This window comes from Epinephelus moara, chromosome 7 (assembly GCF_006386435.1).
Source record: "Epinephelus moara isolate mb chromosome 7, YSFRI_EMoa_1.0, whole genome shotgun sequence".
Classification (NCBI taxonomy): domain Eukaryota; kingdom Metazoa; phylum Chordata; class Actinopteri; order Perciformes; family Serranidae; genus Epinephelus; species Epinephelus moara.
The window spans coordinates 3,646,815-3,672,159 of NC_065512.1; the positions used below are offsets into that span (position 1 = coordinate 3,646,815).

General features: G+C 43.0%; 1 protein-coding gene across 3 annotated transcripts in view; it reads right to left on the reverse strand.

The window, feature by feature from the left end:
• The window catches only part of dgkh (diacylglycerol kinase, eta), an 87,041-nt gene that overhangs the window by 50,105 nt on the left and 11,591 nt on the right, over positions 1-25,345 (reverse strand). For 2 of the 3 annotated variants that reach the window (XM_050048675.1, XM_050048674.1), the window contains exons 3-4: positions 18,242-18,352; positions 9,095-9,175 (exon numbers count right to left, since the gene is read on the reverse strand). In XM_050048675.1, coding sequence (XP_049904632.1) covers positions 9,095-9,175; positions 18,242-18,352 — 192 coding nt within the window. Of the gene's footprint in view, positions 1-4,672; positions 5,053-9,094; positions 9,176-18,241; positions 18,353-25,345 lie in introns of those variants that run through there. The other variant, XM_050048676.1, reaches the window with a different exon arrangement.

A 25,345-nucleotide genomic window follows, 5' to 3' on the forward strand; every position in this document is an offset into this window, starting at 1 on the left:
CTGGGCACGTCCAGCAGGTAGGAGGCCCCGGAGCAGACCCAGAACACACTGGAGGGATTATATATCCCATCTGGCCTGGGAATGCCTTGGGGTCCTCCAGGAGGAGCTGGAAATTGTTGCTGGGGAGAGGGACGCTTTGCTTGACCTGCTGCCCCCGTGACCCAGCTTCGAATAAGCAGTTAAAAGTGGATGGATGTAAACAGCTGTCAGAGTAAGGGCAAATACCAGAATATTTTGTGCATGTAAAGGTAGTCAGTGTTTTGACTTGGCAGCTGTTTGATAAAACAGTGCCTCAGATTTTACACCTGTTTCTCACAGATATGGTATTTTAATAAATACAGGCAAAATAAATCAGACTGATTGGCACCTACAGAGGGGGCAGTAAAGTAGCAGACTGACAGCAATACATACCCCCTTTAAATAGTATATCAGGTACTTAAAAGAAGGGTTTTGATTGAATTTGCATTTATTTTAGTGGATTAAAAATGTGAAAACTTTGTAGGGTGATGACCTGTTTACTGTCAGTATCACTGTGTGCTGCTCACAGCTTGTTGTGCTTCTTTTCCTCCAACAAAGTGCTCATTGATTTTTCAACACGGCGTTCAGACCATCTATTCACCATAATTTGAGGCCATACATTCAGCTGCTGCAGAGGTTCATTCTATTCTTGAATTACACCCGTTCTGGCTTTAATTGGACAAATGTGGAACCGTGCGATCCACACATCCTGCAGACTAAACACACATCCATCAGTCGGAGAAAGACGGAGCGAAACAGTGAAAACACTGGAGGAAATTGTTTCTCCATCCCATGAATGATTCTGTGACAAAGTCAATCAGCTCCTCAGAGGGACGTTCCACTCTCCTCCACATTCGTCTCCCTTCCTGTTCAGCTTAGACCAGCGGCACCTGAGGCTGTTATGACGTGTGGGAGACAGCAGGTGCACAACAAACACCAGTGCATGTGTGTGTGATGTGCATGTGTATTTTGGGGTGTTTAAGATACATCTGCTGTGAAACTGTTTTCTGTTTGCATGAAGGCTGCTGTTGCCGGCTGACCATCTGGTTTACAGCCACGTGTTGCCCACAGACGACGCTCAGGTAGAGTCCAGGGTTGGGGAGTAACAGATTACATGCATTCAGGATTATGTAATCAGATTACAAAAAAATAAGTGGTAAATAAGTGGTTTGTATCAGCCTTTCTCTCTCTCTGCTTAATTGAGGCAGCATTTTTTTCCACAATTAATTAATAGAGCTTCCATTGATCATAGCTGGGTAAAATTTTATATTTTCATACTGATTTATCTGATAGGCACAACATTACTTAGCAGCCCGTGCATCATAATTTCAGATGAGGCAATTCCTTTGTTGATTAGCTGCTGCTAAAGCATTTTAGCAATTTAAGTGTTCTATTAACAGGTCAAAGAAAGGGTGACATGTATGTCATTTTATTTTATTTCATTAAATTTTTTTTTTTTTATATTTAGTTTTTATTTTATTTTGTTTTATTTTATATTATTTTATGATATTTTAATTTAATTTAATTTAATTTAATTTAATTTTATTTTATTTTATTCTATTTAATCTTATTTAATTTTATCTTATTTTATATATTAGAGAATATGCCAAAAAGACATGGGGTATGAAACCACGATACAGTTTAAGAACTGTATTCGTAGCACTACTTATCCAAAACTGTCTCTTACAGAGGTTAAGTTTAACTTTAAATTATTGTCATATACATTGAAAAGCACAACTGTACATTCAAACTGTCCTGGCTCTCTCAGTGTTTTAAACTACATATAAATATGAAGAATACAAGTCAACAATAATAAGAAATCCTACAACATTTTAAAACCTTTAAAGTGTTCGACAACATTTAAAACACTGGACATTCTGCTGTTTCCTTTTTTTAAGTTATTATAATTTGTTAAAATATTTTTCTTGTATAGTCTGTTTGGGTTATAGCATCTTAAGCTTGAAACACCCTCCTGCCAAACAGTTCCCTGATCAATCACCTTAATCACCCCTGTAATAGATCCGTCCCAAGATTTCTAATCAATATCTGGTTATCTTCGAGTACTGAACTACATGTCACAGCCTAATCACCAGAATAAATGTAAGCATTGTACATTTCTGCAAACCACAGATAAGTAACATTTGTATGTTACGATGCGGTAGAAATGTGGAAACACTGCGGTTACTGTGTGGCAGTGTTCAGGCACAAAATAACCTTTAAAAAAGTCACATTTAATTACCAACCTTGATCTAGTGAGGGTAGGCTGTTATGAGGAAATTCCCTCAAGGCCTTCTTGAGATTCTGTATTCACAAGAATAGGACGGACGGACAACCCGAAAACATAATGCCTCTGGTCACAACTATCACGGCGCAGAGGCATAAAAACACCCGTGTCTGTCCACTGTCCCCTCCACCTCTACATGACAAAGTCAGCTCATAAACACGTAATCAGAACTACGTCACTTTAGAAATGTTGGTATGATACATGAAAAATGTATAAACATATCATGGTTTGCAGACACACAGTGGCAACATTTTCCTCTGGCGACTGAGCTGCATCATTTCATCTTTGTTTGTATGAACAGTGTGTGGGTGTGTTTGTGTGTGTGCTCATTGTCCTTTCCTAACCCTCCCTTGATATTTGAGCTAATCACATTAGCATTCTTTTTCCTTTTTTTCAAGTAAGATGAGACAACAACTCCCGAATTACTGAAACAGTGTGTGTGAGAAAGCGTCCTGTGAGTGTGTGTGTGTTACAGTACATGTTTAACTCTCAACCAATCATCCATGTACATCATTCAGCGTGTACAACAAGTTTAAATCTGTCATTCTCCATCTCTCTCTCTCTTTCTCTCTCTCTCTCTCTCTCTCTCTCTCTCTCTCTCGCTCTTCGGAGAATTGTATGTTTTTCCCGGCCGTTAATCACGGTACAGTTTTCCACCAGGAGCTGCGAGGATTAGTGTGTGTCCATTTGTGCATGAGCAAATTGATCCCTTTGGACATAGATCATTGTGTGTCTCTGCTGGCGTACTGTGTCCATGTGTGTGTCTTTGCATGTGTGTGTCTTGGGTCCGGAACGGGGTAGCGATAAGATTGGTTGCCAGGGGAAACAGGAACGGCTGTTTCCAAAAATGGCTCCAGGCATCCCTCAAGTGTGGAAAACCTCTCATGATGACTGACCTTCAGAGCTGAATATATCAGATCTGTGTGCGCGCGTGTGTGTGTGTGTAATGACAAGTGACAACCAGAAGTGGCTCTTGGATCAGCATCTCTAAACGATGAGAACTTGTAATTATAAGCCTCATTAGTTGGTATTTTTTTGGTGGAGAGGCAAACACCAAAGATTATCTGATAATGAGGGACACCCATCACTGTTTACATCGTACACACGCAGAGGCAGAGGATTGGTGACAGTGATGCACAGATCCTGTACCCACTGGGACCTGCAGCACAACAGCACAGGAGGTGGAGCACACTCACAGCTGCTCACTCCCAACAACACACACACACACACACTCACCCGCCTGCAGCTTTAAACTGTTAATACCAACTACACAACAGATCCGAGCGCTGATGCACCGCTCATACAAGCGCGCAATTCAGACCCGATCTGAGTTTCCTTGAGATTCATTTGGTGGATTTAAAGTGGACAGTAATAAGCGAGCCAATCCAATAAGCGTGAGTGAGTCAGTGAGAGGCGGTGCGTCCCTGCAGAGTCTGTAATGACTTTAGGGTTCGGGTTGGGCTGAGCTCTCCCTCACGTGGACCTCAAGGTGCTTCCTCGCAGCGCTACGGCAACACTGCCTCATCATGTATTCACAGGGGCTCCTAATGAAACAGTGACGCTGAATGCATCAGCTGGTCACACGCATTTAACCCCAACATATATGTGCACTCTTATACATTTCCATCTATGGTGTCAATGCATGACCAGTCATGAATGACACATGCACAGACACCTTTGTTTGGCTGCTTCACCCTGAATTAACAGCATGTTAAAGCATGTTTTCTGCATCACATCTGTTGCACATCTCATTCTTTCATCTTTATTGTCCCTGTTTAAAAAAAATGATAAACCCATGTTGGAGAACAGTAGCTAATGAAGACTGTATAGTGATTACATAACTGTCTACACTGCACAGCGCACTGGAGAAGTGAAATTATTCCCCTCTGTAAGTAGTGTAATTCAATTCTTGTGAGATTTCCCTATGTTGGTCTAAATTCCTCGCAGCAGCCCAGGGGAGCAGAGCTCCCAAAACACAGGCATGCATACACTGAACAGACATCTGCAGAGCTCCCACATGAATCTCTAAACATCGTTGCACCAGCACAACTCCTTCAAACCCTCCAAGCAAGAAGCACCGACCTGCATCGAGGACGCCAGCAGCATCACTTATCCTCAGAGGACCAATCGACACAGACAGACAGACAGACAGACAGACAGACAGACTGGTAACTGCTCTGCACAGTTAGAGCAAACCCCTGCACTGCATCCTCTGCAGTGCTCTCTCTCTGCCTCAGTCGTGATCGCACAACCTGCGTGACGAAGCCCGGTCTCCCCCTGTCGGCGTGCGTGACCGTGTCTGGGTTGATGCATCGCAGAGATTTGCATGTGGGCGCTGCAGGTGAACTACCATTCGGCATGTCACATTACCTTTGGTTTTATGTTTCACTGCTCGTTCTCCGTCGGTCCCGCCTGTCCTGTCTTCATTTCCCCTCCTCTGCCTCCCTCCTTTCCTCTGCATCCGTCTTCCCACGTCTCAGTGCATGCTCCTGCCTCGCTCTCACTCTCCCCCTCTCAGTCTCTCTTTCCCCCAGGGAGTATGTGCGCGAGTGCAGTTAGCGACGGTGTGACATCATTCCAGGATTTCCTCTACCTTGCCTTGTCTTACCCTTCGCCATCTTAAACGGCTCCACAGTCATTCCCCATCAATCACTGCCCTTCTTTCACCTCCATCTGTGAAGATACTTCATCCTATTTTGCCTTGACTTCCCTTCTTGCATCTTTACCTCCTCTCAGCTTATTCTTCCCCTCTCTTTCCTCCTTCAGCATCCCCTCCTCCCCCTCCTCTCACCATCTTAGTGGGATGCTGATGCTCATAAGGGCATGTGGAGCTCATCCCCAAGTCTTTATCGCAGCATGTTTATTAACCCCAGCACACACAGAGTCACGGCACATGCTGCACACACATGCAGCAGCAGGCGCACTGTAATCTTATTTATGAATATGGCAGACATTAATCCATCCCAGGCACCCAGTGAGGCATTTCAAGACGTTGCTAAAAATAGCCGCGTGCTCTCCTCTGGGCACTGCTCTCCTGCCCACCTCCTCCTCCTCCTTGTTTCTTATTATAGCAACACCCGGGGAGAGGAGAGACATTTATAGAAAGGACAGGGCACCACTAGCTCTTTCACTGTCTGTTTTCATCCTCGTTGCTCATTATACTCATGTTCATTTCCCTCCACCTCCCACACACGCTCGTCCAGCTCAGCTGCTCATTCTTTTCCCGGACAAGAATCCATTCACAGCAGCATCGCTTGTTTTCTCCCACGAGATGATGCACGGTGAGCCGCACGTGACAACAACAAAGGGAGTTATGCTGGGAAATGTATTCAAATATCTAAATATAACTATTGGACTGTTATTTTTAGGTGTACGATATGAAAGGTGAATCATTATTCCTTGAAGGGCGAATTCTGTTTTCTTGTAACTCCTGATGGATCTCTGCCTGAATGCACAATAGCTGCCCACTGTGAATGTAGTCTGAAGTTAATGATCATATGTGCCTTCTGTACATCTGTACACAATTTATGGGACTCAATTATGACATTTCATAAAACGTAGGCAAATTAACTTAATCATTAATTAACTTTGTCCAATGTTAAGAACAGGACGCTGTCAATCAGAGATAGAAATAAGCAAATTACAAAAAAGGAGGGGATATTTTGCTGGTTTTCATTCTGCCCAGATATAATCGAAAAGATCAATAACATTGTCATTTAAATATGAGGCTACACATTTTCGCCATCTTTCTCAAGGTCTGACTGAACGTCCTGACCCCAAACTGATCGTCCTTGGCACAACAGAGGCCCCGAACACATCAGGGAAACCACAAAGACAATTTATTGCAGATGGCCCGAGCCCCAGCCTTAACGACTCTAATAATCTCCACTTGGAGAGAATCAGATTTCCTCTGAAGGACAAGTTGGGTGACTTTAAAAAGATCTGCACTCCCTTCAGTGCCTGTTAGGAAGATGTCCACCAAACCTGACTCTAGTCACCTCACATCCCCGGGTGGTGTGTGTTCATCATGTTCTGCCTACTGGTTTATGATATGAAAAATGACACTATTGTTCTGTATCGTTTCAGAATTTAAGAAATGCCTCAATAAATGCCTCAATAAAAATCACATGTGGGAAAATATAGCAGCTGGTTAGCTGAGCTTACGGCTGGCCCACACCAATAGATTTTTTAAAATCTGAACAGATGTTAAAAATGTAAGAGAGCCCACACATAATGACATGTAATTACAAATTTAACACTATTCTTCCTGTAGAGTGGAGAGAGCAACTACTGGGCCAAAACAGTGCACCACACACTCACAGATTCCATTCATAAACAACAAGAAATCTTGCACAACCAAATGTGACTTTAGCACACACAAACATAGACGACAGAATTACCTGTTAGTTTTTACACTACTTTCCCCAAAAATACAAAGACAAAAATCTAAGAAATATGAGTGAAGTCATGGAGGCAGCATGAATATAGACTCTGCATGTTGAATTCCAATTGATATTGCACTGAAAACCTCTGAAGCCTGCAGGACCACTGGATATCGGATCATAAATATTAAACTTGTTCAATGTTTGCAATTTGAAATCAGCTCAGCCAGGATGGACTTCAGAGCAGATCAAGGGATCTGCACTCTAAACATACCTCACACTACAGGAAAATCTGGCGAGATGATCTTTAGAGTTGAGGGAGAATAATTATATGCACAATATGTAGGTGCAAGGCTATCAATAAACAGCGTACATGAAGGAAAAAGTAACCTCTGTACACTAACTACAAGCCATTAAAGTTTGCTTGAGTCAATGCTTCCATCCTACTTGGAGTTTCGTCTGATTAAAATGTTTGAAAAGTGCATTATGTTAAAACACACGTGTGATTTCACATTTTCAAATATTTTGACCTGATTTGACCAGATCTGAGCAGGATCGAAACGTCTTTAAAATGCTTTGTGTCTTTGAACGTAGGCTGACCAAACGTCCTCTTTTGCCCGGACATGTCCACTTTTCACGTCCCGTCCGGGGCGTCCAGGGCGTCCGGGGCGTCCGGGGGGGTTTTTATAAACTGATGATAATGTCCGGTTTTCCGTGTGTTTGTGTGTGTGTGTTAGAGTGCGGCACGGGCCGCATATTTCTGTCCAAACCCGAACTGAGCCCGACATTATTTAATGACCAAAGCACTGAGTTTGTGCCACACAGTTGTTACAGTTACAGGCTATTTAACAGGCCGGGCGTGCTCAGCGGAGAGGGAGACCTCCGTGTTTGAGACGGGAGCAGGAGGCGGGAGGTCCGATGCTTCCAGCGAGGGAAGAGGGAGAAATATAACAAAATAAGATAAAATAGGAAAAACCTGTCTCCCTCTTTTATTTTATTTTCAGCGTTTAATCAAGGCGGAGGCGGGCGGCTGGCGGTCCGAGACTTCCAGAGAGGAGAGAGGTAGAAACATACAGCCAATGTGTGTGTGTGTGTGTTCTGTTCAGGTGTTGTCACGTAAATAACAGTGCCCAAGCAACAAACAGGACAGACAATAGGATTTTATTTATTTTTACACTACATTTTCACTGAAAGCTGACCGAATCCGACCCGAGCCCGAATACAATTTATAGCTGACCAAACCCGGCCGACCCGTCGGGTACCGTCGGGCTCGGAACGCCACACTCTAGTGTGTGTATGTGTCCCTATTGGGGCCTATCTGAATTTCTGTCTTTGAGAGANCTCCTGCGCCATCGACAGCACCCTGACGGGGAACATCACTGCCTGGTGTGGAAATAGCACAGAACAGGACCACAAGACCCTGCAAAGAGTGGTTTGTTCAGCTGAACACACCATAGATGCTGCTCTACCCTGCATAAAGCACGTTTTCAGTTTACTCCAGACACGGCAAGAATGAGGCTAGGAGAATCATTAAGGATCCCGACCACACAGATAACCAGGGGCAGTTTGACAACCTGCTGTCTATCGTCAGGCCGTATAGCTCTGGGTATCCAGCAACTGCTACCACCAGTTTCTCCTCCATTGTTTACCAACTGTAAACTTGTTGTTGTGACCACCACAGAAGGCCCGCCTCTCAAATCATCCGACTGGACAGTGGAAAAAAGCAGAGATGACATGAGGCACTCTGAGTTGAAGTATTTTTAACTTCAGAAGTTCAGAGTGCTCCGGCATAAACGCCAGGCACCTCAAGCGCAGAAACGAGCAAACCACGAGCAAAAAGCTTCATCGCACTCTCAACGATTACAAAGAGCCACCTCCAGCTGCTAAAACACTTTCTGTGTGATCGGGGCGTTAGAGGTGCAGAAGTGGGTGAATTTTTGTTGCCTCCAGTCAGACCCAGGCTCTGTTTTTCCCCTTATTCCAGTCTTCATGCTAAGCTAAGCTAACTGGGTGATGGCTCAGGCTTCTTATTTAACAGACAGATATGAGATTGGTATAGATCTTCAGTTATCATCAAACCACCCGCTAAAAAGAAAACAAGTTAATTTCCTAAAATGGTGAACTATTCCACCACAGACTCGTCCATAACTACATCCCTCAGGCAAAGAAACAGTAATTTTGGTAAATCAAGGTGCCATATCTGTTGGTTCAGAACCATCAACATGTCAGTCATCCACACCTAAAACTCCTCAGTCAACCAAAACACACAACAGCTCCATGTCAGTGTGGCTCTACTCTCACCAGCCTCACTGTTAAACACGTGTCTGTGCCTGTGATCTCCCCACTGAAGCACAGTGCATGTGTACGTGTTGGGGTGTGCGTGGGTGTTCAGACTGCAGGATGCACTCACTGTGAAACTGTTGTTGACATTCTTTGTGCTGGACTCTGCAACGCTGGCATCTGATAGGTCCACCTCGTCAAAGATAAGGGACTGCAGAAAAGAGGAGGTGAGTGAAGACAGAGAAGAGATGGAAGTCCCGAGAGGAGAACAGAGAGACAGAGGACACAAGAGAAGACAAGAGAATGAGTCTCTGGACAATACATCAACAGAGGGTTAAACTTAGCTTATTGGAACTTATTCTAGGGTATGAGGAGAGCTGTGAGAGAGATGTCTTGTCACAGCTACAGCAAAGCAGGCCTAAAATGAACAGGTAAAACTTATCAGTATTAAATGGAAGCTACTGCAGGACTCATGAAAGAGAATAACAACATGATGATCCTGTATCCAACAATCTTAATGCAACAGGCTGCAGATAATGCAAGACTTCCAAAATACTTCTCAAGGCTGAAAAATGACACTAAATGAGTATGATTTATATTCTGTCATTTAATAGAATAAAGGAAACAGCAGATTTCATGATGTGTTACATTAAGGTTAAATAAATCTAAACTTGGTCGACCATTTGGTGAGTTATTTTTGCGATAGGAATATTGAGAATAAAACTCTCCTCATAAGACAATTGTCATCCTTTCAGACACAGTCATTAACCCCTTCAGACCTCAATACCTTCCACTCATAAGGGACAAAAATATTTTTTACCCATATGTCGAAATGAGGCTCAGAGGTTGTCTGCACATGGCTCTCAACATGGAGGTGTCTGACACAGTGGCTAACAGCTAACAGCGCTAACAGTGGGAACAGGGCTAATGCTGGTTTCACAGCATTCGATATCAGCCTGACGTAGCGTCGTATGGTGGTGGCTCAAATGAGCGTCATTTGCGCTAATCCGTCGTTTCATCTTGTGTGGTGCGTCATAGTAGATGGCAACCAACGCCACGTCTAGGACGCCTCATGACTTCGCAACAGAAAGTCTAGCATGTTTGATTTTCTTTTTATCGTTCATGACTTCTCCCGTCACAGCCGTCACTTTGACCGATAGAAAAACAGAGCAATCTGCTGCCATGGAAACTGTACGGCAACAACACCCCAGCCTTTAAGATATTTCCTGTAGGGATGTTAGGGCACTGTAGCAACCCAGTGAGTACCGAACACTGGCTATAGATAGGGACATCCTCCTTTTCGTGACGAGCAGCATCGGAAAAACACAGATTTTTTTTTTCTTTTTTACATGAAACAGCTTCTTCATTGTTTTACCGGTTTAAATCAGCTGGTCTGTTTGTTCTGGAGATGAAGAGACCTCTGCAGATCATTCGGCTCCTCGTAAAAACCTCCTGAACACTAAAGGAATTCTAACCAGGAGAAGTTTCAGCTGGTTGAAATCTACAATCCTCACCACTAGATGCCACAAAATCCCTTTAAATTTTACACACTGCTCTTTTAAGGCCAATTAGGGCTCTGATGTCACCTAAACAGACTTTCCTGAAACCTGCAGAGCAGAGTGCTGCCTATTTATGGTCATGTTTGCCATGAGACCAAACATCTCCTTTAACACAAAACTGATTTTGGTTCAAAGGCTGACTGATTTCATTTGGAGGCAGTTCATCTTCTAATGAAACCTCAGCTGCAACTCAAAGCACGTCTGTCACCAAAGGCACCGCCCTGATACTCAGACTGAACTGTCATTTCCTCTGACTTCATTATTTGAAATGTCAAATCAGAGATGTGGGCAGTGCTTCAGATGTCCGGCAGCAGGCTGACGAGCCTTGACACAATGTCGGTTCTTCTGTGAAGTCAGTGAGAAAATATGCGCACGTCTCGTACCTCGCCTGAGTCTCTTCAAATATTTATATTACATCACAAATGCACTGTCACAGTTTGTGCCTTTTGCAGAAAATATTTCTTTAATCTCTATATTTACAAACTCAGGCCTTACAGAGTTCTTCTCCTTGTCTCCTAAATCAAAGGCTACGTTTCTAGAATTTCTTCATTTATGAGAGGTTCAGATCCTCCGTGACGGCACAGGGTGAACAATCATATTGGCACGTCTTTGGTATCGGCAGATTAAGGCTTTTAATTGAAATATCATACTGAAATGATGTTTCGTCGATAAGATACAGGGAGAAGTTTTTCAAACTCCATCTGATAGAAATTTAGGAATGGAATTTGACATGCAGAGTGAGAAACACAAAATCCCCAAGAAAACTTGGCAACAAATGTCAGGTATTTCCCAGGTCTGTTCTACCTCGTCTACACCACGAGACAATGTCATGTTTTATATTACAATAAATATATGGGCAAAATTGTCCCTAATCCTAAGTAATGGACGTCGGTTGATTATTTTTATCTTAAATCTTGGTGAAAACTTGTCTTAAATTTAATTCTGAGTGCCATTAAAAGTATCTTAAAAAGTCTTAACTCTAACAAGCCTGAAGCTGTAGGGATTTACTTGACTTCATAACTTAGGAACTAAACTGACTGCAAATTATTATTAGTTGTACAAACATGTTTTAGGATAGAAATGATCTCTGCTGTCTTCATAATCCTTTAAAATAATTCTGCCTCCTGTTTATGATATTCTAGATGGGATGGACATGACATTTTATATAGAAATCCTGTGTTCTTGACATTGAAAACTAGAATTACCACCTCACGGTTGCATGCCTCCATGAGACAGTCAAGTTGCAGTTTACATCCATATCTGTCCAGACTCACATGGAGCCATAGCAGTTGACAATCCTTCATATATGGATGTTGCTACAAAGAAGCTGCATGTTCTAAAACATGGATGCTTCATATGCATCCTCCTCCCGACAGCAGAGAAGATCTATCCAATAATCCATATAAAATGTTGTCATTTCATCATTTTATCCTGTTAGACATTTGTGTGACTTGTTATCGTAATTAGCGTAAGAATTCTTGGGCATGTTTTGTGTCACCACCAAATTCTAATCAGTTGCTACCAGCTAAACACATTTTCCCCTTTAAGGGTGATGGCCTTGTGGGTAACCTGTGAGGGTGTGACCTGTGCTTCGTGGTGTATGTGGCAGGAAGCAGCTCTCTGGGGGTGTGATGGTGAAAACGCCGAGCAGCAAGTAGTGATGGTAGCAGCAGAATCAAGTGTCTAGTTAAGCTCGGGGCTACTCTTTAACCTCATGAGAAGGCCATGTTTATCGGATTGTGGTGAGGACTGCAATAAAGCCATTGTTGGTGAGCTGCACCTGAACGCCTCACCATCTTTCTTTCAGCAGAGTGGTCCAAACAGCTAGAAGCTAGTTACCAGCTAATGACGAGCCAAGCTAATTTAATGTCAATAAGCCAGTGTGTTCGGAGAAGTACGCTGTCACTGAGAGAGGTAACACAGTTCATCGTTGAGTCCAAGTGGACGTTTGTGCCAAATTTGAAGAAATTCCGAAAGGCATTCTTGAGACATCGGGTTCACGAGAACTGGATGGAGGGACAGATGAACGGACAAGCCGAAATAACGCCACAGCTATCACTGACGCAGAGGCATAACAATCAGAATATGGTGATTTTAGCCTGTTAATGTTACGTCCTTTTCAACATTTTGAGGTCTGCATGAACAGAAATGAACACTTAAAGGTGGACTTCCTGTTTTGTCTGCCATCGTCTGTCAACTTACAAGTCAAATCTTGACATTTATTGGTTAGTTCAGTCTGTCTAGTTTCCGGGCAAGAGTCACCATTTTAAAAAGGACACTTTCATCGGCTGAAATCTATTAATATTTGATTTATTGCAGTGGATGGTCTGAAGGGGTTAATAAAGTGTGGAGGCTCAGAAACGTTCCAGTCGAGAACAATGAGTCCAGTTTGTCCGGCTCTCTGAGCGATAACTCAGTTTGTTCCATGTGCCAGGAAATGCACCTCGCCGGCACACAGCTCCACTATGAACCCACACTGCTGTGAGGATTTCCCTCCTGAGTTTCCTTTGTTTTGACTCTGAACCTAAATGAGAATAGCGCGAATAACAAGAGAGTGAACGTTGATATGTTTCATTGAATTTCTATGTGGCGGAGGAGCCGGAGCCAACTCTATGTGATATAGCCAGCAGACAGACAGAGAGGAGAGCCAGAGTCCACAAACAGGAACATGATATCCTAACAGAGCTGTGATGCGTAAGGCACGCAGCTGAGCTCTTAAAGGGCCGCGGGCCAAAAACCGATGCCGTCAAAGGAATGCCCTCTGACTCTGTGTGTGTGTGTGTGTGTGTGTGTGTGTGTGTGGGAGGAGTGAGCTGCTGCAGCTGTCAGAGGGAATGCCCAGTTAATGACGCTCTCCCCAGGCCTGGCTGGAGAGGGACACCAGCCAACGCTCACTGTTTGTGTGTGTGTGTGTGTGTGTGTGTGTGTGTGTGTGTAGAGGGAGCATGTGTCTCAGCACTTCCACATATGCCTACAAGTGCGTGTGAATGTGTGTATGGAGTGTCGTCCAAGAGGGCCTGAGTATGAATGGCATGCCAACACAAACACTGCTCCCCCTGTTACGGCGCTCTTGACTGCGATGCCATTGCGTCACGTGTGCGTATGTATGTCTCCCACTCATCACGCAAGCAGCCCATCACACACACACACACACACACCCACTTGTATATGTGAGGGCACACACACTCAACTGACTTGAGGGAAGCTGTAATGAAAGCTGACAGTGAATGGTGGACAAAGGCAAGCGTCCAGAGCCTCTGCTACCCATAGATCCAGAGCTTAGCTCAGTGGCTGCATCTCAGCGACCTCGACGAGCCTCCTTTCCTACCTCCTCCAATCCCTCTCTCCATGTGGCTGTTACATGTTGTTTTACTGTTTCTTCTGCCTGTTATCCCAATAGACCATGGCAATTGGCACAACCTCAGATTGGAGAAGCAGGCAGGAGTACCACCAAGGAGCAATGCACTGCTGTGGACAGGGCCAGCAGCAACATGTATTTTAGCCACATAAAAAAATCAATATCAGATTAAGGCCTCCCATCGCATTTTCTATTTTTATCTCTACCCCTCGTTTTCAAATGCCACCTTGCCCCTCGGAGCGGAGTTAGTTGTGGTAGTAGTTGAAAACTTCCTCTGTTTAAATGGGACATCCTACAAGACCCTGATATGACGTCGGTATGTGAACAGATGCAACAAGTGTTGCCAGACACAGCAACTGTGCTGTCTTCTGCAGTGGTAATTTATTTTGCGTGGGCTACAGGCAGCCCTTTGTGGTTGTCAGGACGCTCATGATTTGTTGACAACTTAAGTTTCATGCTATTAATTGATCACAAAAGTCATCATATAAAAAATAACACTGCTTCATTACCAGGCCACTAGCGGTGCTCTGTAGGGTAACATTAGCAACCAGTGCTCCTTCCCTGCCAGTCTGCACTGATGTGAGAGGAGTGGTAACAAGTGAATCAACTTTGCTGCTGAACTGCAGTTGAATTTCGGGCCTCGTATGCCATCATGGGGGGGTGCACAAACGTGGGACTGTCCTTCACAAATCAGCAATAACAATGTAACATTAGCTAGTTAGTTAGTTTGCAACTGATTCATCAGCTTCTGCATTCATCAGGTTTGGAGTATGCCTCCGAAAAAACTGTTTGGACAGCCATGTTGCCCGCACACTTCACCCTACCCTTCTATCCCAACAAGAATCACGACACCCTACCCATGGATGTGAACATGCAAAATGCATGGGGAGGGGCAAGACGTGCATTGAGCCTAAGTGTTCACTGTATTAAATCATTTTCACCGCTTTACCTTACCATCAGACAGCCCTTTCTGACGGGGAACTGAGAACGTTATATCACTCTTTTCAAAGCCACCAGACTCCATTGACAAAAACCGTAATTTTAGGTTGCTGACAGCGGGTGCTGCTCGTCTACTGCTGCATCTATCAATTAGTTTGTTTGTATTATTATATGATTTTGGTGAATCCAAACTAATCTTTTAAAACACCAAAGTCACACAATAACACAAACAAATTAACTGATCGAGGCAGCAGTAGAACAGCAGCTCTGTGTTCAGTGACCTAAAATTACTGTTTTTGTCAATGAAGTCTGGCTTTGAAGGGAGCACAGATATGCTTCACTTTCAGTTCAGTTCCCCATCAGAAAGGGCTCTCTGACAGCAAGGTAAAGTGTTGAATATTTGTAAATATATTGGTGGTGGTACTCCTGCCTGCTTATCCAAACTGGGAGCATGTCAAGTGCCTTCTACTGGAAATACACTAACTATAAATACCACATACAGCCCCACTTCAAAAAATCTGAACTATCGTTTAAGTCGCTCATCAGAGTAGCTTTAGGACAAACTGCGGTGCTGAGATGTAGCCTCCCTGATGGATCAATGAGGAGGTCAGGCGTCCTAAGCACAGGGCAGCACAGCCAGCCAGGCCACCTCGGAGACACCAGAGTGGATGGACATGTGGAGAATGGGCACTTATCTATAGAGGCTAACGCCACTGCCTGGCCATGACAGAGAGAACTCACTCTGCTCCAGTCATAAATCATTACCATAACTCAGCCAAGAAAACAAACTATATTACTTCATTTATTTTTTCATTCTTCCAGCATGGCCAGCGGAGACTTAAAGCTGTGGGGAAAGAAAAGCAAAACACAGCATAGAAGGAGGAAAGCCACGATCCCTGTAAAGGATGAGTTGACCAGGTAGTCCAGGTGGCTTTACAGTCTGTGCACGTGTTTTGCTGCCCTTCCTGCAGTTATAGCCTTATTATATACAGTGCATTCATGTCATAGGGTAATAAAAAGGACATTCACCTCCTCCCAAAAGTTGAGATGTGTGGAAATTTATTTTGCATCTCATCTGTAAAACCCTCAGGCCTCAGTGATTCAAAATATTTTTCCATATGGCATGAATGCAGCACTATAACATATAGGTAAGCAGATATGGCCCTTGGCCCCTGGTCCCTGGCTGCGCTGTGCTGACCCGAATTCTCACTAGGCCTTCCTCAGATCCGCTGGCACCCAGAGGTGGCGGGGAGCGTTGTGCGCCTGCCCAGCACACGGACAGAACTCGCCAGCACACGCGACTCCTGGACACTCTGCGCAGCGCCCGCTCCTGCCAGCGTGCCACGGCGCTGCCAGACTAGCGCATACACACAGGCACACACACACACATGTTTCAGACCAGGAAGGTAAGGTTAGAAGCACAGGGTCAACAGGTGTCAACAAGAGTAAGAAGTTAAAACAAAATTGTAGTTAGAGTTAAACAGAGGTGAACGTAAAGCTTATTTTTTGTTGAAAGAAGAGACTATTTATTGTGGTGGTGTTGAATCAATTTAAGTGATTAAGAAAAGAAATAAAGGATCTGACCAAATGTGATCAGGAGATGATCAGTATCAGAAAGTATCAGGCTATAAGAGGCAAGCTACAGCCAGGAGCAGCTGGTTAGCTTAGCTTAGCACAAAGACTGGAAGCAAGGGAAACAGCTACCCTAACTAATTATGCCTACCAGCAGCACTAAAGCTCACTGAGGTCAGCACTTTAGTTTTTCCTGGTAGTTATCAGCAGCTATCACCAGTTACCAAAGAGTAGGTTCTTTGCAATTTCTATCTCTAGTAGCAGAAATACTGGATGGTGAAACAACTGCAGTGTAGTGTGTCCTGTGTTGTTGGTAGCTGCTAAGGTCACTAAGAAAAACAGAAAGCAAACCAGTTGTCTTTGCAGCAGTGGTGCCAACAACAACACCACTCGGAAATACTTGGGGAGGACAAGATGAATAGTTGTCTGTTTTAACTTGAAAAAAAAAAAATACCTTTTTGATAAAACTTTTTTTAAGTGAAGTAGAGCAGGTAGGCTGCAAATCAAATAGGAAACCTATACAAGTGAGATATGAACAATCTCCCACTCTCTCCACATCTCTTCCCCTCTCTTCTCTCTCAGCATTAAAGATTAACATTACATATGAATTTTTAAAAAAGATTTTTTGGGGGGCTATTGCCTGTAATTGGTAGGACAGGGTTAGGTTTGAAAAGGGGGAGAGAGACGGGGGATGACTCGAACCCACAGCTGCTGCAGAAAGGACTTTACCTTTGTACATGGGATGCATGCTCTACCCCCTGAGCTGCTGCACGCCCCACACATGAAAAATGAACATAGCTAATGTCAGCTAGCTAACTGCTTTTTCACCTTCAGTGCAACTTACTTCAATGTGCCTGTGGAGGTTAGAAGAAAAGTTTTTAAAGGCAGAAATCTCAGTGTTTTGCAGCACAGAGGGTGCCTTATTATGTAAATGTTGTCTTTTAGATTTTGGTATGAAATGTGTGGACAGGGAGTGTCCCTGGAAGCTGCCTCTTGTTTTGAGTTTTGCTCCGTTGTCATCGCATCGTTTTCAAAAGACAGGTGGTGCTTCTTTTAGTTCCTGGCTGCTAGAAACTTGGCATCTGCAGTAGAAGTGCTCCTCGCACTCCCGCCCCCCTACACTGTTGTAAATTAGGTAAAAATGTCAAATGTAGTGAAGTAAAAAGTAGATTACTGACTCAAAAATATCCTTGAGTAAAAAGTAGAGGTGCAGTTTAAAAAAATATCAAAAGTGCTAGTTTGTTTAAAAAAAAAAAAAACTTTTTTTATCATGTGCGTTACTGTACTGACTTATTTATGCATTGGTTTTTGTACGGCAAACAAGATATAGCATATTATCTTATCTTTTATTTTTGTTCTCTGTATTTTCTTAAAATTGCCTCATTTAATTTGCTTGAATTCACATTGTTTTAAATCCAGGATCAACCATGTAAAGCTCTTTGTAGCTTTGCTTTGAAAAGTGCTTTATAAATAAAGTTTATTATCATTATTATTATCAGTACTCAAAGAGCTTTAGAGATGCTGAGAGGTGGATTTTGTTACCTTTGAACTGAGCCAGATTCACTGTTACCCCCTGTGTCCAGTCTTTGTGCTAAGCTAAGCTAACCAGCTGCTGTCTTGGGCTACATATTTACCGCGCAGACACAACTGTGGTATCAATCTCATCTGACTCTCATCTCGCCAAAATGTAGAAATATTCCTTTAAGATGCTAGACAGACCCTTAGAGGACAGAAACTGAAGATCAAGAGTAAAAACTGAGTCAATACATAGAAAGAAGACATGAGAGCATTTATCCTGGTCACCTGTGGCTGTATGTGTGTTGCACAGGGACACACAAGGTTAACTTACCTTGGCATCTTTGGCGTAGTAGAGAGTTCGGCCTCTCAGTTTGAAGTAACGTTTTTTCCACCTCTGGAACGAGCTGGTCTGTTTGAGCAGCAGCCCCTCCTTTATACTCGTCTGGAGGGAGAAAAGACACAATCAAAATTAAAAACTGTCTCATGGTGTCATCAGAAAATAACACAAAGCTTCAGTGTTTCTCACAGACGCTGCATCTCACCCTCAGACACAGAACACCCTCTCGTTTTTATCTACAGGAAACTGTCAAGATAAAAAAGTGTGCACTGTTTACGTGTGTGTGAATCTGAGCACCAATTTTATGCATGGGAGACAAGGAATAGGCCAAAGAGTGGAGAAGAAAGGAAACCCATTACACACACACACACACCACCCCTCATTTCTCCGAAGAGCTATAAACACACATCACTCTCACTCAACCCCTTCCCCTGGGCCGGGGGAGAGAACGACGTCGAAGGAGGGGGAGAAAGAAAGAAGAAAGAGGGGGGGAAAGGGCGAGGACGGCATCCCATTGACTGCTTCTGCTGCCTCGGCCATCTGTTGAACTCAGAGGAACTCGACTAAACACAAATATGTCTTCCACCGTGCACGTTTGACGGTCTAAAAACAGACTCACGTTGTCATGTCATTGCTTCATGAATGTGAGCGAAAGCGAAGCGTTTCATGGTCATTCTGAAATCAAGGCAGAGTAGGAGGAAGAGGAAAACACCATAGGGTGAGAGACGGAGATGTTGAGGTTAAGAGGGAACAGATCGGAAAGTTAAAATGGATTTGAAAAGTTTTTAAAAACCTAAAAGAGAGACGGAAGGACAGCGAAAGAAATAAGATCTTCCCGTCTCCTATGGAGCCAGTATGTGCTTGTTTGTGTCACATCAAATCAAACCGTCTCTTCATGTGCGACGCAGTACACACACTCATCATCATTACAACCACCATCATCTTGCACGCATNCACACACACACACACACACACACACACACACACACACACACACACACACACACACACACACACACACATATGTAGAGGCTATTTATAGCAGAGGAAGGCTGCTCTCTGAGGGAAGAATTACAAACAGACACAGAGGCCTGAAGCTGACATCCTGCCCACCAGCTGTGTCAACTTAAACACAGAAAACACTGCTGCAGAGTACTGGCTCACGGTGGATACACACTTTACTGTATACACACACACTGGCATGTCACAGCGGATGAAGCCGGCATATACAGAGCCATACTGGGAGATCACATAGATTATTACAAATGACGAAAAGCGGCTGCGAATGAACTTTTACCGCTGCACGAGAGGAGTGGTCGTAAAGGTTCAGGCCTCCACCCCTGTACAACAGAGGTGCATGGAATTACATCTGTGGTCCCCAAAACACTGAAACTCCATTCACATAAATTCAAGACAGGATTGTCAACTTGTTACGTGGTGCGGGGCGGATTCGAAGGTCTGGATCCACGCAACAACAACAAAAATCTTTCCAAAAATAGTTCCCCTGTTCAGAACAAACTGAAAACAGTTTTCATGACCACTGAAATGATTCACTTTGGATCGTTTAATAACTGTTTCAGTCGTGCACTAAAGGTTAAGTTTGGTATTTTTCAACCTATTTTTACACGCTTTTGTGTCTTAGTGACTAATGGATACAACAGTTATTGAAATCTGTCCAGTATTAAGAGAGAACGCTGCAGCCAGTGAAATGTGAAGTGCAACATAACAACACAGAGCATTCATGCATTGTTAATTTTCATCCAATGAAAGTGCTTGTTTTGCCACTGACAGGCTCAGATTGTTATTTAAGTGTCAGACAACACTGTGGAGAGGATCCCTACAGAGATAGACCCTACTGTTTAAAGTTAGATCCTTTTTGTTTAACCGGAAACAACTATCGCCAAACCTACCAGACCCAATTTAAATAAACAGTCATTTTAATATTGTAAAACACACTTCAGTCAAAGTCCACAGAAACAAATAAAACTCACAAAAATAGTCTTAGTTCATGTACCCACTGCTCCAAAAATCACCAACTCTGGTTTAGGTTGAAATAAACCCTTAAATCAGCCAGTCAGATATGAAAACATGCTGGATCTATTTATACTAAAATCAGTGATTATCTAAATGGAATCTGGTGGCGATTTTGGAGCTTGTTCTGGTTAAACAAAGAGGATCTTGTTCTTTAACAAAAAGGTACATCTCTGAAGGAATCCTTTCCATAATTCTGTAAGATGCTTAGAATAACAATTTGAGCCTGTCAGTAGCAAAACACAAGCACTTTCAGTGGTCGTAAATTGACAAAGCAAACATGCCCGTCTTGCTAAGTACTATTTTAAAAACAGTTTGTCTCATTGGGTATTTAGACACAAAAACGTGGAAAAAAGGGTCCAGGTTTGAAACTACCAAACTTACCCTTTAAGTAAAAAGACATCAACTTTGGCTCAAGAAAAAAGTAATGGCTGTGTTTCACTAGTTTTTGACATTTTATAGACATAACGATTAAAGCAGATGTGCAGAACTTTTTACCATTTATAATCCCGCATATTTATTTGAACCCAACAGCGACAAAAAAGCCTTTCTCTATATGGCTATTTAGCGTAGCCTCGGTCGGGTCGGACACAGCGAAGTCAGCAAACCAGAATACGGCACCCGGAGGCGGAAGTAAGTCTGCACGCCCGCAGCGGCCCGCAGCCATTAAACCACAGAAGAAGAAGGAGCTGTGTTTACAGAGAGTGTTCTTCGAGTAAGCGGTACGCAACGGGCATTGCTGAACACATAACAGTTTTACCAGATGTATCTATAAGGACTTGATTGTACTTTCAATGTCATGGCGGATAAAGAAGGAGCACCATCTAAAAGAAAAAGAAAAAGAACAGAAGAAGGCTAAACGGGACAGTGACAGGGCTCGAGCCCAAATGCGTGTAAACCTCGTCGGACATTCACCAAGTGGAGAGAGCTGAGAGAATTGAAAGGTTTTAAAACTGATCCCGAGTTGGCCCTTTTCCTAATCGACAGGTATGTAATTTTTGTTTTTATTTAGAGAATATACCGCAACTTGTTAGACGTTGTTTCACTTCAATATATGACGACATGGAAGTTATAAGCAAGCTAAATGTAACGTTAGCTGATGTGAACCGCTTTTGTCTAGTAACGTTACAACAAACGCCACAAAATTATCTGTGACTGTGACCATGAACACAAATATACAGCAGGCAGTTGTCCTCAGTTTATAAGAAATTCAGAGCTACACCAGAACATTTATGATTTTCCTCTCGCTCTCCAAAACAAATGCATGCGGTAATTGCCGGTTGCAGTCGAGATTTTGCGAATGAGGCCGAATGCCGGCTGCAGTCGGAATTTTACGACACCAGGCTGTGGGTGTCATACCGCTTCGACCAAAGGGGGCGCTATAATCAACAAAAACGTAAAGTTACGCACAGCTGCTTTAATTGAGAAAATAGGGTAACTGATAGATTAATCTATTGTGTGAAAAATGTTAGTTGTGGCCTGAGTTACTATATTGTTTTTATTTGCGGGGGAAAAAAAGTTCTGATGACCTCTGTTCACAGTGAGATAGAACAGCAATGATTAATTGATCTAATTACTTGTCAACTATTAAATTAATCACTGCCTAATTTGATGTAATTTAAAAAATTTTAAAAAAGTCAAAATTCTCTGATTCCAGTTTAGTGGATATGAATATTTTCTGGTTTCTTTACTCCTCTATGACAGTAAACTGAATATCTTTGGGTTGTGGACAAAACAAAACATTTGAGTACGTCATCCTGGGCTTTTGGGAACGCTGACTGACAACAATCCATCCATTTTCATCCGCTTATCCTGGGCAGCAGGCCGAGCAAAGCATCCCAAACATCACTCTGCCTAGCAACACTTTGCAGCTCCTCCTAGGGGACCCCAAGGCGTCCCGGGCCAGATGAGATATGTAATCCCTCCAGTGTGTTCTGGACACTGGAACATTTTTTTTAACAATTTTCTGACATTTTCAGTCAAACAACTAATAAAGAAAACAATCAACAATAAAATAATCTTTGGTGCAGCCCTACAGTGAGATCTCTGGATTATCCTCAGTGCTGACATTGTTTGCATAAAGAGATATTGATGTGAATTTACTTTAAATCTAATGTTTAATTCTGTGACCAACAAAGAAGAAATTACAGTCGGATTAACTGTAGTGGGGCGGCTGCAGAAAATCTCAAAATCTGGACGAATTGCACTAAATAAAGATCATCCGCTAAATACCACTAGAGGTAAGAGAAGAGTGATTCTCAAGAGGAGCAGTGCTGCACTTTCATAAAGTTGGGGATTTACAAGAGAGGGATTTAAAAGAAAAAGTCAAAATCAAAGCAGCAGAGGCCAAAATATCTCTCTCTCTCTCTCAGTCCGTGGTACAAGTCAAGCTTAATGCAAGGTGTTAGCATTTTTGTTTTTTGGACCCTTCCATTCCAGTTTGTAACACACACACTTTCCAATAAAAAATGTGTAGTGTCCAAGCAAATGCTGATTAATGAAGTGATGTCCCTTCTGTAATTTTCTTGCTCCCTCCAAAGCCATAGAAATGTTTTACTGTACCTCTCTTCACAGTCTGAGTACTCCGAACGACTCTGTCATATTAAAGTGAAAGAAGTGGACTGCCTCTTTAAAAGGTGAACCACTCCTTAATAGAATTTGAGTGGGCCCATCTAAAAAATAAGGACTACTTTAAGTTCACTATAATAAAGAAATTAGGATTCAAAGTTCGGCCTGAATCAACACAAACCTTCCTGTAAAGTTCACTGTCTGTCTGGACAGAGACGATGACTGAGGGGAAAAAACACAACAGGAAGAGGACGCTCTGCGAATTCTCTGACACAGCTGTCTACCTACGTTAATGCCCCTCTTCCCTTTCCGTGGGTACGTCCTGAAGACCATATTCCTGCCGTGGATTAAGGTGAAATACCTGAATTCTGACTGCCTTATAAGGACTGAGCTGCTTGCCTGCAAATACAATCAAAGTGGGACTGAAATTCAGCAGCATGGCAGATGAAGTCATCGCCTCATTTAAACACGTCGGGCTACCGGAGAATACTGGAGGGTAAAGAGTGTGTTCTAGGATATCATGAGCAACTTTTGAACAGCACTACTTAAAGGGTAAGTTTGGTATTTCTCAACCTGGACCCTATTTTCTTGTGTGTTTTTGTGTCTAATGACTAATGGGAACAACTATAGCCCTTTTTAAACAGGAATTGTGCAAATTCTTCAAAGTCTTTTTTCAGCATTGGCAGTATAAAAACAAAATCGGGGAGAGCAGCAAAATGCCGCCTACCTACTTTTGTTTATACAGAATGCGCCTTTTTCGGGGCAATGGGGGGCGTGAGCAAGTAACAAAACGTGTAGCTCAGCGTGTGACATAAACAGTGACGTGGGAGGGAAGCCGCGGCTGGTCAGTCCTTCGGCGATTCTCTCATAAGTCGGCCCGTTCTTCACCGTCCCCGTCATCTGACGGTTAATGGCCTCTTCGTTTGCGAGGACAAGGAGGGCGCGCAATTCCTTGTCTCCCCAGTTGCTCATCTTTACAGTGTCTGTCAGGTTTGTGTTTCCCTCTTGCTACTAGCTGCTCGCTAATTCCTGCTATCAGCTGTTTCCTGTTTATCCACCGCCAGTCGCACGTGCAGCGTCATCAACAGCTCCTCCTCGGTCTGTTTAAACTAAAAGTGTTTAAACTGGTGAACGTGTTCTCATCCCATCTTGTCATATATCGCCATTTTGTTAGTGGATTTTCACGTCTACATATGACACGCCAAGTCTGCTGTGAACACTCTCAGACGCTTTGTCAACTTGCATTTCTTAAATGCATTGTGACTTTTCAAAATACACTTATGTCTTCACAGGAAATGTACAGTTTCTGCTCATTAGATGCATAAAGTCTTTTTCAAAATAAACTTGCAGTGTTGTAATTACATTTATTTCCTTGTGCAAAAAAAGCATGCGGTTAGGTTTAGAAAAAACACCATACTTTGGCTCAACATTCACGTAAACAGCGGGCTTTAGGGTAAAGTCCAGGGTTTGTTGGACACATCCACCTCCTCTCCTGCCTGCCCTATGGGACCTTTCCAGCTCCATAATGTTGTTAGCGGCAGCGTAACATCATCCCGCCTTTTTGCATCAGAGGCTGAGGCTGAAATCACTGACAAAGCACCGGTATTTGACAACTTGGGAATTAGAACAGGCTTAACTGGTCCAGTATTGAGGAGACTGTGGTGAAACAGGCTCCAGTGTCACCACTCAGGGCGTTTGTGCATCCACTAAAAGTGCTTGTTTGCCACTGACAGGACCAGAATGTTATTTTAAGTGTCTGACAAGTTACATTATGGAAATGATTCCCACAGACATAGACCTTTGTGTTGAAGAGTAAGATCCTTGTTGTTTCACCAGAAACAGCTCCGGAATCACCATCACCAACTTCACCAGACTCCATTTAAATAAACAGTCATTTTAGCGTGTATAGAGGCAGCATATTTTCACATCTTACTGTCTGAATTAAGGATTTATTTCAACCAAACCAGAGCTGGAGTTTGTTGGAAAAGTAGAAAGATGAACCAAGACGACAGCTGTGAGTTTTATTTTGTTTCTGTTGACTTTGAATGAAGTGTGTTTTTTGAGGATAAAATTACTGATAATTTAAATGGAGTCTGGTGGGTTTCTGGTGAAACATAAAGGATCCTACTCTTTAAAAAAAAAGGTGTATCTCTGTAGGGATCCTTTCCATAAATTGTCAGACACTTAGAATAATAATCTGAGCCTGTCAGTGGTTAAAACAAGCACTTTTAGTGGACGTAAATTGAAGTTGTGAACATGCCCTGAGTGCTTCCATTGCAGCCTGTCTCATTGCTGCAATCTGTGAATCTCACTCAATACTGGACCGATTGAAAGAAATATTGTTCCCATTGTTACATCACTTAGACACAAAAACATGGGGAAATAGGGAGCAGGTTGAACAATACCGAACCCTCTAAGAAACAGCAGAGTGTCGTTAATGGTTCTTCCCTGCAATGCCACGCTTCTCCTGACATGCCAACAGCATAGTAGGTGGTGTGA